This window comes from Pristis pectinata, chromosome 7, assembly GCF_009764475.1.
Source record: "Pristis pectinata isolate sPriPec2 chromosome 7, sPriPec2.1.pri, whole genome shotgun sequence".
In the NCBI taxonomy this organism is placed as follows: Eukaryota; Metazoa; Chordata; class Chondrichthyes; order Rhinopristiformes; family Pristidae; genus Pristis; species Pristis pectinata.
The window spans coordinates 39,926,760-39,944,866 of record NC_067411.1 but is presented as its reverse complement, the minus strand read 5'-3'; the positions used below and the strand labels follow the sequence as shown (position 1 = coordinate 39,944,866).

The 18,107-nt window shown below is 37.0% G+C and overlaps 1 protein-coding gene across 1 annotated transcript in view; it reads right to left on the bottom strand.

Moving 5' to 3' along the window:
- The window catches only part of smc5 (structural maintenance of chromosomes 5), a 56,159-nt gene that overhangs the window by 22,418 nt on the left and 15,634 nt on the right, over window positions 1-18,107 (bottom strand). Inside the window, 14 exon segments of the mRNA XM_052019211.1 lie at window positions 585-708; window positions 1,694-1,712; window positions 1,715-1,765; window positions 1,768-1,861; window positions 2,679-2,852; window positions 4,741-4,873; window positions 6,244-6,338; window positions 7,719-7,832; window positions 8,576-8,730; window positions 11,706-11,961; window positions 12,857-12,928; window positions 15,358-15,519; window positions 17,172-17,312; window positions 17,397-17,531. Coding sequence (XP_051875171.1) covers window positions 585-708; window positions 1,694-1,712; window positions 1,715-1,765; window positions 1,768-1,861; window positions 2,679-2,852; window positions 4,741-4,873; window positions 6,244-6,338; window positions 7,719-7,832; window positions 8,576-8,730; window positions 11,706-11,961; window positions 12,857-12,928; window positions 15,358-15,519; window positions 17,172-17,312; window positions 17,397-17,531 — 1,725 coding nt within the window.

Below are 18,107 nucleotides of genomic sequence, written 5' to 3'. Positions count from 1 at the left end.
CTCCAAAATGTGCTGCCAGACTGAATTTGGCACTGGGTCACGAAAAGAGAAATTAGATGAGGTAATCAAAATCTTGGTTAAATGACAAGAGATTTCAAAAGCATCTTAAAACAAGGATAAGATTTAGGGAGAAAACAGATTGAGGACAGCTAAAAAGTGGAGGACAAAAAAAATTTCCAAGAGGCCAAAGTTGTCATGGTGTGGGCGGTGATAGAGATTAGGAAATGCAAGGCCATGGAAAGACTTGAAAACAAAGCTGCAAATTTTAAAACTAAATTATAGAATTCATACAGACGTACTTCAAGGGTATTTTAAGGTCCCTGGGCTTTTTTTTCCAAGACAGAACAAAAGCATATTTCTCTGCATGGCTGAGGCTCTTCAGCATCTTAATTTACTATTTTTGTTTAAACTATAGATTTGTGTACACTAATTTAACAAATTAATGATTTTCTTAATAAAACACAAAAATATTACACGAACATACTTTCTTTATATACTTTTCAATGTATTTTGCCGGAGAAAGAGAGTTATGGAGCAACATTTTTTCATACCAGAATTACTCCATAAATTCCTTTGAATCTTACCTTAATAAGCTGTGTTAATTCTGAAACCAGTTTGGCTTTCTGGGTATAGATTGCCTTCATCTTCGCATTAGCTTTTTGTTCTTCCTCTTGAAGATTGATGGTATCCATCTCCATCTGCTTGAGACTGAGAAAATATTACCAAATATGAGGACTGAGCAGGCACTCGTCTGTTACCATGAAAATACTTTGTGCAGGACTGTCATTGCTTCAGGTAAAGAGCTTGCTGCCACTGTTACTTTGTGTTTACAGTACATTTGGGCTATTTAGAGATCAGATTAAAAATAAACTTCCAACAGAATCTGGCTAAAATAAATCAACAATTACTCCCATGGTTAACCTCTTGTTCCTAACTGGATTATGTAACTGAAAAAATTGTTGTCAGGGCCAATTATCACAGATGCTTTAAATGCTTTTGTAGCACCCATTATGTGAAGCTGTAATAAGGCCAATAAAGCCAATTTCATTTATTTTGCACTAACATTGCATTATTAAAATGATACAAAGAAGCAAAGTAATGAGGTGCTTGTTTGACATAATTAACAACAATGAAAGTTCAATCAATACTTTGCATTAATTCTAGTTTTTAAAGGTGTATTAATGTCGCATACTTCAAGGTGTGCGCATAATCCTTCCAAACCAGAATGATAAAAGCACCACAGTCACTAACATAACAAACTTAGAATATATCCAGTGCAAAATTGAAATATATAGCTATTCAAATATAAATTGTGAATTCTTTGCTACCCAATACAAATAATTTTCATGGAAAATGGAAATATTTTCCCCACCACGAAAAATTAACAATTCTTCTCACTAAACAGATAAGATCATTGCTTTTTCTTTAACATTATGCACACTGAAAATAGACCCCACCATGTGTTTCTTATATTCTCAGCCTCTTGAAACATTATCATCCCATAATCACTTGTTCATAAAATGTCGACCCAGAATGCCAGCTAAACCCAATATTTTCTTGGACTGAAGTATCAGGTTAAAGAGTAGTGCTTTACATGTTGTCTTCTACATAAGACACCCTCAGGACTTTCATTGTAAAGGTTGTACAGAGAGTAGTGTAAACAACCGGATTCTCAGTAAGGGAGAGTCTGTACCTGTCATTCTTTGTGCTGATTTTTGTTCTAGTTGTCTTCTCTTGCTCTTCATCTCCAGAAGTTCTTTCTTTTAGTCCTCAATTCATTATCTTTCCGCTCAAGATGTCTGTGCGTCTCAGAAATTTCAGCAAGGCGTAACTCCACCGCATTTAGCTTTGCAGTTATTTCCTGTGAATGAAGCATGCAAATTGCATAAGATGTTATGCAATTTCCTTTTACTCCTTGTTCTCTCCCTGCAGTTCAGCCTTTACATTGAAATAAAGAGGCAGCTAACAAAATTCTCAGAAAAATTGATGCTATATGGTTATAATCCAGCTCCTTGTAGTAGCCAACTGGTTCAAAGCCTTAACCACTATTAAGAAAACTATGCTGTATCTACCAGAATAAAATTATTAGAATTAAAAACCTAGCTTTGAGAAGATAGACAAAATCCAATGGCACATATTTGGAGCAATGAGCATTCCAGAAACAGAGGCATAGCATATACTAACACATCAAAGCTAAACAACCAGAGTATTAGATGTCTGGGATCCTCAAAACAAAATACATCTTAACCATATGATATTATTGGTTGGAACTTTCTAGTCAGCATTCTGTAGTCCAGCATGTTTTGAATTTTAGTTTTGATCTGTATTAATTAACTAGTTCTAACTAATATCTAAAATTAACTAAGATTTTTTCTAATCTGTAGCTAATTAACTTACCAGTGCAACTTCTGCATACTCAGCCGACCGTGTTTCTGACTTACAGAAACTTTGGGTTACAAACAGTTCTTGGAACTCTTGTGTGACCCGGGGAGTATCAATACTTAAAAAGAACAGTTCTCCCACTCAGAGGATGATGATATGGGGCAATTTCTGTAGCTCAGATTTTCTATGGTCTGGCGCCAGTCAAGTCCCAAGGGTGCCGGGCTGGACCACAGAAATATAATCTTTATGGCTTCAACATTCAAACAAAAAGCCATTATAATTGTTTGAAAACTTACTTTTGCTTGATCATCCAATCGCCTTCTTTCTGCTACATCCACTTGAACAGTGAGAAATTGTGCATTTTTCAGTGCTGTGTTGCTTGAAATGATCTTATTGGAGTATACAGATTTTTTTACACTGTATCGCTCTTCTCCTGTATAGATCTGACGCAGCTGAGTTTCTTTTATCACCTGCAAAATGTCAAAGTTGGTTAGCGTGTTGTACAATGTATAAGTATTGGTAGTAAATACACTCTGGTACAATCTATCCCACTTTTCCCTAGACTATATTTCTTATAGACTAGCATTCTGATTTGAATACTACTATAAAAATAAATTCTCAAAAGTAAAATCTTGTCTCTTGACCTATAATCTCAACGTATAATAGAAAAGTTATATAAGCTTTTTTGTACAGATTACGGAATACAATCAACCCAAACTTTCACCAATATCTGAACAATAGCATCCAGCCTGATTGCTACAAAGAATTTTTGAGTGCGAAAATGAGGGAATCATTTGTTAAAACCTATTCCTGTACAGATGTGAAAACCATCATCTATAATGAGAAAAGATTAAGAAGCCCGTCCTTTGATCTCTGAGTTACTTAATTTGATTGCTGGTAAATTATGATCCCTCTTGTACATTGTTAGATCATAGAAGATCCAATTATGAGTATGTTAGTAGTGAAGATGTTTCTGTTAGTGAAGAAAACAAAACTAGGGGACATTAATATAATTCCGTCACTGCAAAATCCAGTAGAGAGTTAAGGAGAAACTGCTTTATACATTGAGGATCAGATTAATGCATTTATGGTGACGCAAGTTAAATGCATCTGACAAAAAGTAACATGCTTAGAGTCAGATGAAATTGGGTGGGGGAGGTTTGTGTGAAATATAAACCAGCATCAACCGGTTGTGTCAAATGATCTTGTTCTATGCCACATTGTATACAGTACCATATTCTGTCAATCATCAAAATCAGATCAACCACTGCATTCTGAGGCACCATCAATGATAAACACTAATGATCGAGTATTCTTGTTATTGTTACTTACACACGCACACATCCTTATGTTGTTACAGTTCTATACAAACATACTCTTCCTACAAAATGGATTTTTTGTCTGTTTCTCTAACGAGCAAGGAGAAAGACATTTTTTACAGGGATGAAAAGAGAGTGAGTAAAACAGTGTAATTTCAAATTATGCAGACCTAATTTGGATAGAAAACGGGGTGCTGAATCAGATTGAGCTACAGGTTCATACAACATTAAACATGGAAACCACAATTCAGCCCCTTGATTGCTTTCTTCCATAGCGCATTTAGGATTTTGAATTGATCCTGATGATGGCTGGGTTGGTCAGTGTGCTAATTGTTTGAAAAGTGCAGCAAGTCAAAAGTGGGAAATTATTGCTCTGTTATTTTGACATTAATCATAAAAGAGTAGCTTTGTTATAGAAAAGTTGCTAATGGTAAACATTATACACTTGACGACGTTTTCTAAGAGGCCTTGGGGGAGATGCAACATGTCTACAGGAACAAAAGTCCTGGATGAATTTTGTAATGATGCTCAGGCTGATGAATGGGCATTACTTATTTTCAGAAAGCTTTTGACAAAGTAGGTTAAAGAAAAAGAATCTCTAGGGATTGGATTACACAGGGAATTGGACACAGGGCAGTCTTTAATAGAGACATGCAATGATTCACATTTTCATGATTACTGATGATCTAGAAGTGGATACGAGGGAACCAGTCAGCACATCTGCAGATGGTACAAAAATCTGTGCTGGTGCCAGAACTTAGACAGGAAAATAAACAACCTGACCTTGTTGTGACAAGGAAAATGGACACACATCTGAAAAATGGTATTTAATAGATAGATATAATGTGATAATGGTAAACATGTGAACACCATACTGTGAACTGAAATTGGTTGAGAGGAAGAGAGACCCGAGTGTACGTGGTGCAGGTGGACGTGGAGTACTGGAGGGTGGGAGGTGGGGGTGTCACAGGATCCCATTGCTTAGACAAGCTGGGCTTTTGATTTACATTAAATATAAAGGTCAATTAAAAATACCTACCTTTTCAATCATCAATTTAGTCTTTGCCGTTCCTATAGGAACATCATAAACTTTGTACTGCTCACAAAGATAGCTCATTACAGGTTCTGGTGCATCGATCAGCTCTCGCAAATAGGATACAAAACCATAAATTCTATCAAAAGACAGACAAGTTCCCACTGTTAATTGAGATATAATAAAGCAAACTGCTAAAAGTTTCCAAAAGGTAAGTGAAATGGTCAAGGAAAATCAACATGTTAATTACACAATAGGCTTTTATTTTTGATTAAAGTGAACTGCCTTTGTAGTAATAATTGATACCAAGTTTCAGTCAACATTAAGAAAACTGTAATCTTAAGTAGTACAAATGTCAAATTCTCCAGTTACTTTCAATATTAAACAAGATAACATGAATGAAAATAAAATGGAAAGAAAAACAGCACAAATTATAACCAGTTAAATATCCAAAGATAGGTATTGGCATGTGGCAGAGTTCAGAATGAGATGTTGCTAAGTAGAAATTCAAGGATTAGTTCAAGTTTTCTCATAATACATTGATGCCATGTAGAAAGTTGATCGGTGTAAATGCGACAGAGAAATAAATTAAGACCATTTTTTCCCTGCAAATGCCGTCCCTTGTTCAGTTGGTAACACTCCCTTGCCCACGTCATAAGTCTCATTCCACAGACCCAAGTACAAAAATGTAGCATGATACTCCAGTGAAGTAATGAAGTTGTGCTGCACTGCCGGAGATGTTACTTTTGGTTGTAACATTAAACCAGGGCCCCATGGTCTCTGAAGTGGAATTAAAAGATCCCATGGCATTGAAAAGAGCAAGAGAATTATCCCTGGTATCCTGGTCAACTAATGAGTAAGCAAAATAATGGTCCAGAGAGATGCCCTGATCCCAACTGCTTTATGCGAGGAATTTTTGAGCAAGGTCACCTCAGTGGTGACCTGCCTACTTTATGGAATTACAGTGCATCAGCCTGCCTGCTCCTTCCTCTATAAAAACTGGTAATCCCTTAACTAAACTCGAGTATCTACATGTGAACACATTGGTGTTTGCAGGAACTTGTACACAAATTAACTGCTGCATTCCCTTCATTGCAGCAGTGTATACGTTTTCAAAGTACTTAGTGGTTGTAAAGCACAGTATTGTTTCAAGATCATGAAAGGCACTGTAGAAATGCAAGTCTTTCTTGGATGAAAACCGAGATCTGATCAGAAATGTTAAAATTTTACAGGTAGGATGCAATTCTACATATAGGATTATAAACGTTTAATTTACATTTTTGATTACCAGTGCGAGAAATATATGCAAAACAGCATTATTTTAGAAAAAGTTCAAGCCAAACAGAATGGAAAAAAATACCACAAACAGAATTGCATACATTTCCAAATAAGGAAAGCACAAAGGATGAGGAAAAATCTCTCAAACCTTCTACAAATGCTTCAGCTATTTAGTATTGTGGAACATAAAAATAGTTTAAGCAGAGATTGTTCAAAATGTAAACTACTTACTGAAGTTCTTGAATGGGTCTAGTAGGTGGCTTCCCTGCCACTGAAATAGTAGGTGCACACACCGCATTCACCTTTAGCCTCTGTTTATCACGAACCTGATTATGTAATATTGGTATTAATCAATTTAGTTTATTGGGAATATTGTTCCAGTTTACATTCCTCCCTCTACTTTCCCCCCCACACAATCTTTCCAAAATTTGCTGCATTTGCAAGGAATTGATATCAACAATCTTCAACAGTGTGGCAATTCCTCATGCCTATGTATTCAGTTGGTTACTTTGTGGCATTATTGAGCAAGGGAATCCCCTCTTCAACCCATGCAAGCATACGCAGACATTCAAGTACAGGTCATTGGACAGCAACCAGGATCACGAACTTGGATTTCTGCTCTGGTCGCCTTCTGTTCTCCAAATTTAAATGCTGCTTACGGCTATCCATCCTCTGACTGGAGATCAGTGAGAAGATCAATGCTCAATATATGACCATTATTATAATTGAAATAGTCAAGTAAAATGATTGGTGCAATAATAAATAAAAAAACAAATACAAGTTTACATACGGGTAGGTTAATTTGGGTTTAAAATGGGCAGCGCGGACTCGTTGGGCCGAAAGGGCCTGTTACCACGCTGTAAATAAAATTTAAAATTTTTAAAAATTTACTCATTAAAATGTAATGAAGATGCTTCCTTGCCCAGTTGTAAGTCTAACTTGGGTCTGATTCCAGTAAGGTTCTAATTTCCTGTTTACAATAAAATTGTTAGATCTTGCAGCCTTATATTCTTCAGGATCTAATTCCAGTTAAACATTCTTCTCATCATTTATTTTCTGTTTTAGCCACTTGATTTAAAGGTTCAGTGCAATGACTAGGAAAATGATATTTCATAACACAGTCATTTATGCTCTTGACAAAACTAAAACAGACATGTTTCATTCATGCCCCATTTCAGCAGGCTTTCCCTTCAGGGAATGTGTGCATTAATTTTTTTACTGTACTATCGCAGCATAACACAGATCAGTTGAACAGCATTATAACGGGAGCAATACAGTAAGAAAAAAGGAAGCGGCAGTGCTAATTCTGATTTGGATGATCATGCACATTTTATCCTCTTATTTATAAATCTTGAACGTGTGATAGCATACAAAAAGGGTGGATAATGAGTTGGCAGATTGCTGCATCTTTCTCTTGATACGCAATTTCTGTACACTTGGGATAGGAAATCAATAAAGCAGTGGTCACAGATTTGGTGGAGCAATGACAAGACTCTTAAAGTGAGAGGTGGGGCTTTTGAAAAATAGAACTCAAATAAAAAGTAAAGGAAGCAAGAGAAACTAGATGGATATATAGCAGACAGGAGAATTTGGAAGTAACAAATTAATCTCACTTTAATTGAAAGACTAAAACTTATGAGATGTTGTAAAATTTCCCCTTTAAAAATAAAAATCCTACTTGTGGAAGTCTGTGTGCTTTCACTGACCTCACGAAGGAATGCATCCATATCGTCCATATTCACACAAACAAAGGCCCTCAGATCATTCTGTGAAATATGGTTTTCAACGTACTTGGCATTCCTTGAATCCTTCATATTGAGCTGTAAAAAGTTAGGAGAAAAAAATTAAGAATAATGGGTAAAACACTTTTTCAAGGTCATGCTAACAAAATGAACACCAATATCCCCCACTTATTATGAGCGTTAAGGACAATAGCTACAAAAGCACATTTTTCTTTATTAAGGCACAGAGTTAAGGCTAAAGTGCAGGGAAGTATCATGAGAAGCTGCCAAATTTTGGTTTCAAATGTCTTGAAGATTATAGGAGATCCCCATTAATAATGTTAGACTAGGAGACTAAAATAAATCCTGATTTTACTATTGAAGGAGAATATTGAGAATACTGAGAATATTGAAGGAAGAGAGCATTTGTAACAGTTGCTTTATATGGGTTCTGTAATAAATATAATAATTCTATAATAAGCACCAATCTTAACAGTAGTTACTTTGTGCAGGAAGCACAGCACAGCACAGAAACAGGCCATTCAGCACAAATGGTCTATACTGCAGGCAACAGATACCATTCTTAAAAAGAATGAATACCTCAACAATTGTTGCACAGTGTTTAAGCAGACTCCAGGATATATACAGACTGTTGCAAGTTCATGGCCTGCTTCCCAATCACTGCTTAACAATGCAATTCAATTCCTTAGTCATTGATGTCAATGAATGGACTTCAGAAAAATATAACAAAGACTCAAAATAGGAATCCAGACACATTCTGCTTCTTTAACCATAAACAGTGGCACCAACATTTTAATAGATACTCACAAAAGGAACTTTACCTCAAGCATAATTGGCTCATAGATGCGTCCACGGAATTTATTCCTGTTCTCTCTTAACCATTGGACAGCATTGTACGTATCTCTAAACCGATCTCGAAGTTTTGCTTCTTTAAAGTTCATCATGTCTTCAAGTTTTTTGATATTAGTCATAACCTCTGTTTCGAATAATTGTACATGTACATGATGCCACAAGCAGAGTACATTATTACATATCTACTTACAGGTTGATTTATCAACTATGGTAACAATATTCATCCAATTTTGTTGAATTTAGCAGCAATAAAAACAGTGAGGCTATCGTGTTTAATATTAACATGGGTAAACGAGATAGTAATTGCTGACCCAGATATCATGTTCCTTCACAATGCATGGTTGCAGTCCTCACTGATGGGGTCTGCAGTAAAATGACTGCAACAAAGTCCTTCTGTAGCTGCCCATTAGTTCCCTACAAATATAGGGTTGGTACATTCAGACCGAGTGAATGGCATGACATTTAAAAATTATTGCTGAACAACCTCTTTGGCCTTAAGAATTAATTTTATAAAAGGTGGAGGTCTCATTCTCTCAAAAGGAAATTAAGTGTTATAGGCTTAAAATTCTTTTCATCACTTTTCTCCTTAACCTACTTCGTGTTTCCAAATTATTTATTTGAAATTCTGTGCATCACCTAAATCTATTTTATAATTTCTACTTCCTAGTTTGAACACTGCATTGGTAGGTGTAGGATTCTTTAACTTGTTGAATAGCTGATTCTTGCCTCAATGCCAAAGAAACATCAACCTGGAAAAGATGACCACCACTTTGCCACCCAAAAGATCCATCAAATTTCGTGGGCAACTATCAATAAATGGCTTAACAAACAAAGAGCAGATGTGTCTGAGACCAGAAAGACAGCTGTCACAAGTGGGGGTCAAGTGGATGTGGGCATAAGAATCCATGAGAGCTGAGAGTGAGAACTGCAATAAGAGAAATCTGCAGTGTGATATCACAAGCAAGGCAGGTAAAGACCAGTTGTAACTATGGGCTAAGTTTAAATTTAACCTACAGCATATAACTAAATCTCAACAATTTAATTAATAAACTAAACAAGGTTTGATTAACACAAAATGAAATAAATAAATAAGCAAGCAGACAAACAAACATACAAACATATCACGGGACAACTAGAGATGTGCTGCTGCTGCTACAATATGTGGAAGCGTGCAAATACTTTTTTGTCCAAGGCAAAAAACACCTGCTGTAAATGTTTGCAGCTCAGGGAACTTTGGCTTCATGTTGAGGAGCTGGAGTCTGAATGACAGACTGTGGGGCATCAGGGAATGAAAACTACCTGGACTGTTCCAGGTAAGAGGCTGCCACACCACTTAGATTAAACACTTTGAAACTGACACAGAATAGGAGCAAGGAACCCAGGGGGTAGTCTTACTGGAACCTCAAGCTTGCACATCCAGTAGATCTGACGTTCTTGTGACCTTTGGGGACAAGTGTGGGGAGGGCAAGCAAACCAGCCACAGCACCATGGTACAGAAAGCCACTTAAGTGGGGTAGAATCCAGTTGTCCATGTACATACCAACTATATAAGTAGGACCAAGAGAAAGGTTCTACTGAGAGCAGCTAGGGACTAAATTAGAAAGCAGAACCACAAACGTAATAATGTCTGGATTATTATCTGTGCCACATGCAAAATGGCACAGGGTTACTCCGATCAGGGAGGTGAATGCATGGTTCTGTCTGGTGTAGAAAAAGTTGTGATTTGTGCAGCACTGGCATCAGTACTGGGGAAAGGGAGAACCATTCTACTGGGACAGACTACACCTGAGCCATGCTAGGACCAGACATCTAGTGAACTGAATAACTAGGGAGTTCATTAAACTAAATGAGGGGAGGGTGCCAGTAGAGAAAAATCTAGAACACTAATATGAAAAGATAAGGAAGCTTTGCAGGGAAGTGATTGGGATAAGGATAGTCAATGTATCAGGAAAGGACAAAGATTACAAGCAAAGATGTGCACTAACAAATAGTGGGTAAGAAAGAGTAGTAATTAGACAAATAGGAACATATACAATAAACTGTTAAAAGATCTGAAAATGTTAAAAAGACAAACATAAAGGTGCTGTATCTGAATGTGTGAATTAACAGTGCAAAAGGATGCAAGCAGGTATGCTGTAGCTGTCATTACAGAGACATTGCTGCAAGGTGACCACGGCTGAGAGCAAAGTATCAATATTTATGAAGGACAGAAAAAAAGGAAAAGGCAATGAGGTGGCAGTGGCATTGTTAGTAAAGGTCAAAATTAGAGCAATAGTTAAAAAAAGGACATTAGCTCAGAAAATCAAAATGCAGAATCAGTCTAGGTGGAGCTAAGAAGCACCAAGGGGGCAGAAAGGATTGGTGGGAGTTGTCTACAAGTTTTGGAACAGTAGTGATAAAGGGCAAAATGCTAAACAGGGAATTTTTAACCCTGGCTCGGGCAGTGGGGGGATTGGGTGGAATGAGGGGTGAATCTCAGGATATGAGAGAGGCCATTTAGGGAAAAGGAAATATTGCTTCATTCTTGTCAACTTGTAAAATTCACAACCACTGATGACAATGGAGGCCAGTTCCCAAATTTGTTTAAGAAGGAGATATATAGATTTTGAGACACAAAAGGCAGAAGGATTACGTGGAAAGAACAGCAATATGGAATTGAAATGGAGCTATAATCATACTGAATGGCAAAGCAGCTCAAAGGGCAGAATGGCCTGCTCCTGCTCCTATTTTTTTAAGCAGTTCCTTTTTGCCACTGACCACAGAATCTGGGCCATTACCCATGTACAGTAACTGCCACCAACTGTTTGCCCTGTGAATGCAGATGATGGACAACTGCCCACTTTGCTCAATCTGAAGAATGCTACATCTCCATTTAACTTTTGAATGAAACTCTAGCCATTTATTATTCTATAAGCCTGTTTGCCTGGTTCCTTTTGACAAATTATGTTGACAACTGAATAAATGATGACAAAAGTCAGAAATTACAATCCCATTTCAGCTGTTTTCTACCAACATATTAGATATTCTAAACACAGCTTGCCTTAGTAACCCCTAGATCTTGAATTATTGGAATTTGGAAGCTTCCAGGAATTCACTTACGCTCTTTCTCTTGCTTTGAATTTTCCTCCTCTCTTTGCAGCTCTGCCTTCTCGGTGTCAATGGCTCCCTTTTCTTCTTGAACTTTCCGGAGGGCAGTGCTGATTTGGTCTATCTCCGGTTGCACATGGTCATAATTCCTTGTAGCATTCAGTTCATTTTGCAGATCCTCAATCATCTTCTTTGTGTTGCTTATTCTTTTTTGACGGTCAATTTCCTCATCGTTTTTCATTCTTAAGTTTTGCTGAACTTCTTCAACCTTATAGAAATATCCTCATTTAACTAAATGAAATATATCCTCCAAATGTATAGCACATTCAGGTTTTTATATACTATTATCATTAGAACTAAACTAGCAAAAATAACAACTTTACTGCGTAACAGAACAGCTTCCACAAGTTAAGATTTATTCCATAGCATATTATATATAATGCAGTGTTATACTTTATTCTTTAAGTATAGCAAAATTATCAACACATTTCTTTACAAAATGACTTATTTAATCTCTTCTAAATCTTTGCTACTGCAGTAAAAATTGTTCCTATATCTCAAAGGTTTCTTCATTATCACTAACATTATCCTAGTGAATCCCAGCTTTACATTCTCAATGCCTTAATATTCTTTCTTTCATGGGACTTCCTCAGATGCAGTTTGCTTTCTTTGTCCCAAAAATTTTTTTTTGTAAGTTCATCACTGCCTGTTTAGTCTTAGTCTCTTTGTTCCAGTTATAAACCCCTGAAAAGCCATTGACTATTTTATAAATTATCCACCTCTAGTCTCACATTCAGGGAATTATTTCAGCTGTGAATTTTCTTCTTTTTTTCCCCCAAGATTTTATTCACCTCTAGTGACCATATATTATTGAGTTCCCTGTGGCCTAGTCACTAAAATTATGGATTTTCAGAATTGCACTGTTACTGGCAAAATTAAGTTTTGTATCGAATTTATTCTTCTCAAGTTGAAATAATTACAATAAAGGTTCAGAACAACCATTCTAACCTGACCAGTTGTGTAACCGCTGGTATTTAAGTGCTCGATACAGACAGTACACTTCCAGTTAAAAAGCACCTTGATTTCTTTACAATACTAAACCCACATTGAGAAAAAAAAACTTGAAAATTGTTGAAGTTTCCTAAAAGCAAAACAGCACTGACCTCTTTGTCCTTCCGTTCCAATAAATCTTGTTTTTGTTTGTATTCCTGTGAGATTTTCTTAATTTCTGACCCCTACAGAAATACATTTTTACAATTATTTCACAGACACATTCACACAAGCTCCCAGTTTAATCATAATACAGATTATTTTCATCAAATTAGACTGAATACACAGTTTACACTGCAAAATAAATCAAGACTAGGGTTTCATTCTTGTGTTCAAGAGGCACAGGGTGAAATCAAAGAATGACTGCAGCACAGGAGGAGGCTCAATCCTATACAGACTTGCAGGGGCAATCTATCTAATTAGCCTCATTTATTCCACAGTCTTTAATTTTGATGATGTCTATTATGTGGCACCACAGTAAATGCATTTTGGAAGTCCATATATACCACATTAACTGCATTTCCCTCGTATCATCATAAAACTAACAAGTTAGTTGGAGACAATGTGTCTTTAACAAATCCTTGATGATTGTCAATAGTTAAGCCACATTTGTACCAGTGAATGTTAATTCTGGCCCTGATAATTCTTTCTAGAATTTTCTTCACCACGAAGATTACATTGACTGGACTGTAATTATTCGTTCACCCAGAAACTGGCATTAAGAACTAGCTATACATTTTTATTTTCCCATGTAGTAAGAACTCTCCAAGGAATTTTCTCCTAGCTAAAGGATAAAACATTTTTCAAAAGAACAATTGCTCTAAACTATAGTATACAATTAAGCTCGTAAGTAAAATCTACAACAAAGAAATGGGCCATTAGGGTTAAGCAGTTCTATGTCAGCGTTCATGCTCTTCATCAACCTTGTGCCCAACGTCACCTCACCATATCAGCATCATTTATTCTTCCCTCATGCTTACCCAGCTTCCCCTTAAAAAGATCTCTGCTATTCACTTCCAATTTCTTCACATGGCTATTCTCCACAGTGTAGTTACTGCCTGCCCCTTTCTAGATCCTTCTTAAAAGTTCAAAAAAATCACATGCTAACTGTTTAAAACCCTAACAAAACACTGCTGCTTCATGTTTTACAATTCTAACTGATCATTTTTCATTTCTGGTTCCACATGATACTTTTCTCAACTTTCATTTAAAATGTATTTAACTGTTTTTAAACACATATCATTATTACAAAAATGGTAAAGTTAACATGAGTACTGAGCTGCATCACACTGGTAATAAAAAAATTATTAGATGTGATGCCTTCGTGCAAAGATGATACTTCACAAGAGTATTTAATCCACCTGGCTGAATAATCACAGCAATTCATTAATCTGGTCCATTAAAAATTAAGGCCCGGTTAGTGCAAGTATCTGTGATGAGAGAACTCAATGCAGAGATAAACCTGCTGTTTAAGTACAGTCATTTAAGTCATCACTCAAGGCATAAAACTGAAATGGGAGCTCCTTGTTTCTCCTAATAGGTGGTGAAGAATGAGTCACATGGACAAAGATTTTATTCTAAATTGCTTCTAAGTGAACTGATCTCAACCAAAATCAATTAGGACCAACCCACAAAGCAGTAACTTCATTGAGGCCATCATCTGTCTCCTTTAGAAATGTACATTTGCCAAGGAGGTCTGGTAAAGGATGTGGTGGTTTTATCCTATAAACCTGACTTTATTCTCCATGGTTTGTTTCCAAACATCAACTACTGGTAGAAGATCATCAAAATTGTCCAGAATCTGCCAGTCTTTCAGTATAGGGAACTATTGAAATTGCATGTGGAAGGACAATGCTCAAAGGTGCACTGAAACTTGGTACCAGCTTGCCACAAAGGCTCAATGGAGAAGAACCACAACGTAGGCCTCCACACTACAGCATAATGAGGGGCTGAAACCAATGTAAAAATCTGAATTCATCACTCATGAAATTTATATGAATGAAAATTGATCTCATGGGATATAACGTAAATTTTGTAACTAAGCAGAACAATATTTCTTGAATGGTGACTGGTAATGAGGTACTATGTTATGCATTTGCAATTTTTATGAAATAACCAGAGGCTTAGAGCACAAACAAGGATTTGACAACCTTGGGATAAGGCAGCAAGGGGTGAAAGTTGGGAAGATGAAATTTTAAATTGAAAAACAATCACCACATTGAACAAAGAGAAAGGAGGCAAAACCCTGGGATCAAGGAATGGAAGAGCACGTGCAGAGGCCACAAAATCCTTCATGCCAATACTATTAATTAAAAAAAGTTTTGGAAGTCATGAAAAGGACAACAGTTAGCCCTTTCTGAATGGAAAAAACTAAGATTAACATGGTGTGAAAAAATTGTCAATAAATAACAGTACAGTTGTTTAATAACTGCCATCTTGTTTCTCCATAGATATGTGTACTAAATTATATCATTTATGCTTTACTTCTTTAAAATATTCAACATTTCAATTTATACAGGTTTTCAATGTTTGTGAAATCGTTCATATTTGCATTCATTATACGCAACCACGGATAAAATTGGAAACCTTATCCAGCATCAACCAAGCTTCTAACCTTTTCCTTGACTTTTGTCTCCTGCTCCCTACACTGCCTTTCAACAACCTGAATTCTTCTAGTCACTGGAGCCTGGGCTTCTTTTAGTGCTTTCAGTTCTTGTTTCAGCTGGTCACGGAGATGCTTCACTTCTTCATGCTCCTGTCGAGCAGCCTCGTATTCCTTTAAAAAAGTAACAGTCAGATCTTTATTAAAGCAAGTACCTTTATTAGAAATCTTACAACACACAGGATGCCATTTGGCCGATCATGCCTGTGCCAGTTATCTTGAACAGCCATTCAATTAGTCCCACTATACTGGAAATATTTCCTTTTCAAGTATTTATCCAAATCCATTCTGAACATTATTTATTGTTTTCAGCTCTCTTTCAGGTAGTACATATTAGACCATTACAGCTAACTGCAAACAAGATATTGTAACCAAGATGTAGAAACAAAGTCCTGCGATAAAGGTTCAAGGTTATTTGTAATCAATGGAACTTCAGTTTTATGGAAGGTTGACACCCAAATAGCACATTGGCTGATATACAAAATTCTTTCCGACTCTGCTATGTAAGGATTCCCTACCAAACCAATTAGAAGTGACTTTCTCTCATTCTGTATTAAATCTTTCTTCTGTCCACAGCAATGGTCAGTGCTCTTCTCAAGAAGCACCTCAGGTTATTTTTCTATACATCCTACAAAGGCACTTCTGCTCCCATGACCCATCAAAAATAAACAAGTACATCCCCTTGGGCATGTGCTCTACTGAAGCAGCAGCTGTGGTTGTACATTGCATGCTCAGCCCTGGTTAGATCCTAAAATGGAATTAAGGATACTAGCAAAATCCTAAAAACCAGCTTTAAATATATAAAATAGCAGTGCAATTGTTTCTGACCAGGGCAGCTATTCATAAGAACTCAGCAAATGGTGATTAAAAACACCAGAAATTCATCAGTGGGAGGAGAAACAGAGTTAACGCTTCAGTCTAAGACTCTTCACCAGAATTTCTACCATGGGCTGCCAACATCTGCAAATGATGTTAGTGTTGGGATGTCAATCTTTCCACTATCCTGTATCCACCATGCAAAGTTCTCAACATTTCACCTGCAGGTTTGTGAACATAATGCATGACCATGTGAGTGTACCTCACTTTGGCAATTCAATCTTCTTTAGTAGCCAGGAGACAGACCTTCAAAAAGTTTAAAGAGCAAGAGCTATCGACTGAATTAAAGGCATTGATAAGAAATCTTTATTAGTCACATGTACATTGAAACACACAGTGAAATGCATCTTTTGCGTAGAGTGTTCTGGGGGGCAGCCCGCAAGTGTCGCCACGTTTCCGGTGCCAACGTAGCATGCCCACAACTTCCTACCCCATACGTCTTTGGAATGTGGGAGGAAACCGGAGCACCCAGAGGAAACCCACGCAGACACGGGGAGAATGTACAAACTCCTTACAGACAGCGGCCAGAATTGAACCTGGGTCACTGGTGCTGTAAAGCGTTACGCTAACCGCTGCAGTACTGTGCCTGCCCATTAACATCAAGATTTCCCAGCATGCAGAAACAACTTCTGTATCGGTGGCGAGAAAGAAAAGGAAATAATAATTTTTGACACGGTGGTTTGAAAAACCCCAGCCAAATTAGGGGAAGGAAATTCCTCTCTGATCTTTCACACAATTGAAAATAGTTCAGGAATTGAATTTATTAATAGTCATAATCCAAAGGGATTTGTGAGCACAATTAATACCAATGATATGCATCATTTTCATGTAAATTTACATTCCTTAAGAATCAAGGGAGTAAAATGCACCAGTACAAGGTCATAACTTACCACCCAGGGTCTCTTTCTTCCCAGCATCTTTATTTTATCCAAGTGTCTCTGTCGTTCATAATACCGCTGCACATCTTGCTCACTTCGCTCATTTCTCTGCTTCATCTTCTCCAAAGCAACTGACTTTTCTTTACACGTGTTCTACAAATGCATTAAATAAACTATTTTTGAAGCTACTCGCAAGAAAGCAGGTAATGCTCAGAGTAACTTAACAAACATCATTACCTCCAGCTCTTTCTCCTTTTCTCGGTAATTCTTTAAATCACTGTGAAATTTGTACATCTCCGGTGGGCCAACTGATTTTTCTGTTGCTTCCAAAAGCTCAATTTTTGACATTTTTGCAAACTCTCCAACTTTCTCCTGTAAAATTAAGTACAAAGGTGAATGATTCATTTACCAAGACCAAAGGGATCAAACTACTCATTATATCAATTCATACAAAAGATGCAGTGCTTGCTCCACAAATAGTGCTACTAATATGAGTGGGGTGAGGTGGGGGAAGGGAGAGAGAAAGCGAGCAAGTGCGAGCAAGAGAGAGCAAGCAAGATGGAAGGACAGTTACTCAGACAGAGGATGTTGAAACAACTGCACAACTTAAAACAAAACGGTACTGCAAGGTCTCAAGGTGTCCCTGTTCCTCAATGACATGCAGAATATTTTGTTATTTTTCCCTTTTCCTTGGAGCAGACTCAATGGGCCGAATGGCCTGCTTCTGCTCCCTTGTCTTGTGATCTTGTGAACTTAGTAATTTTGTCTTTGCACTGTACTGCTGCCACAAAACAACAAGTTTCACAAAATGCACGTCAGTGATAATAAACTTGTTTCTGAAACCACAGTTACAATGAGGCTTCTTAAACTTCCTAATGCCTGTCTTGCAGATAGAAAAGACCACATGAAGGTTGTACTAACAGGATAGATATTGGCCACAACAAGATC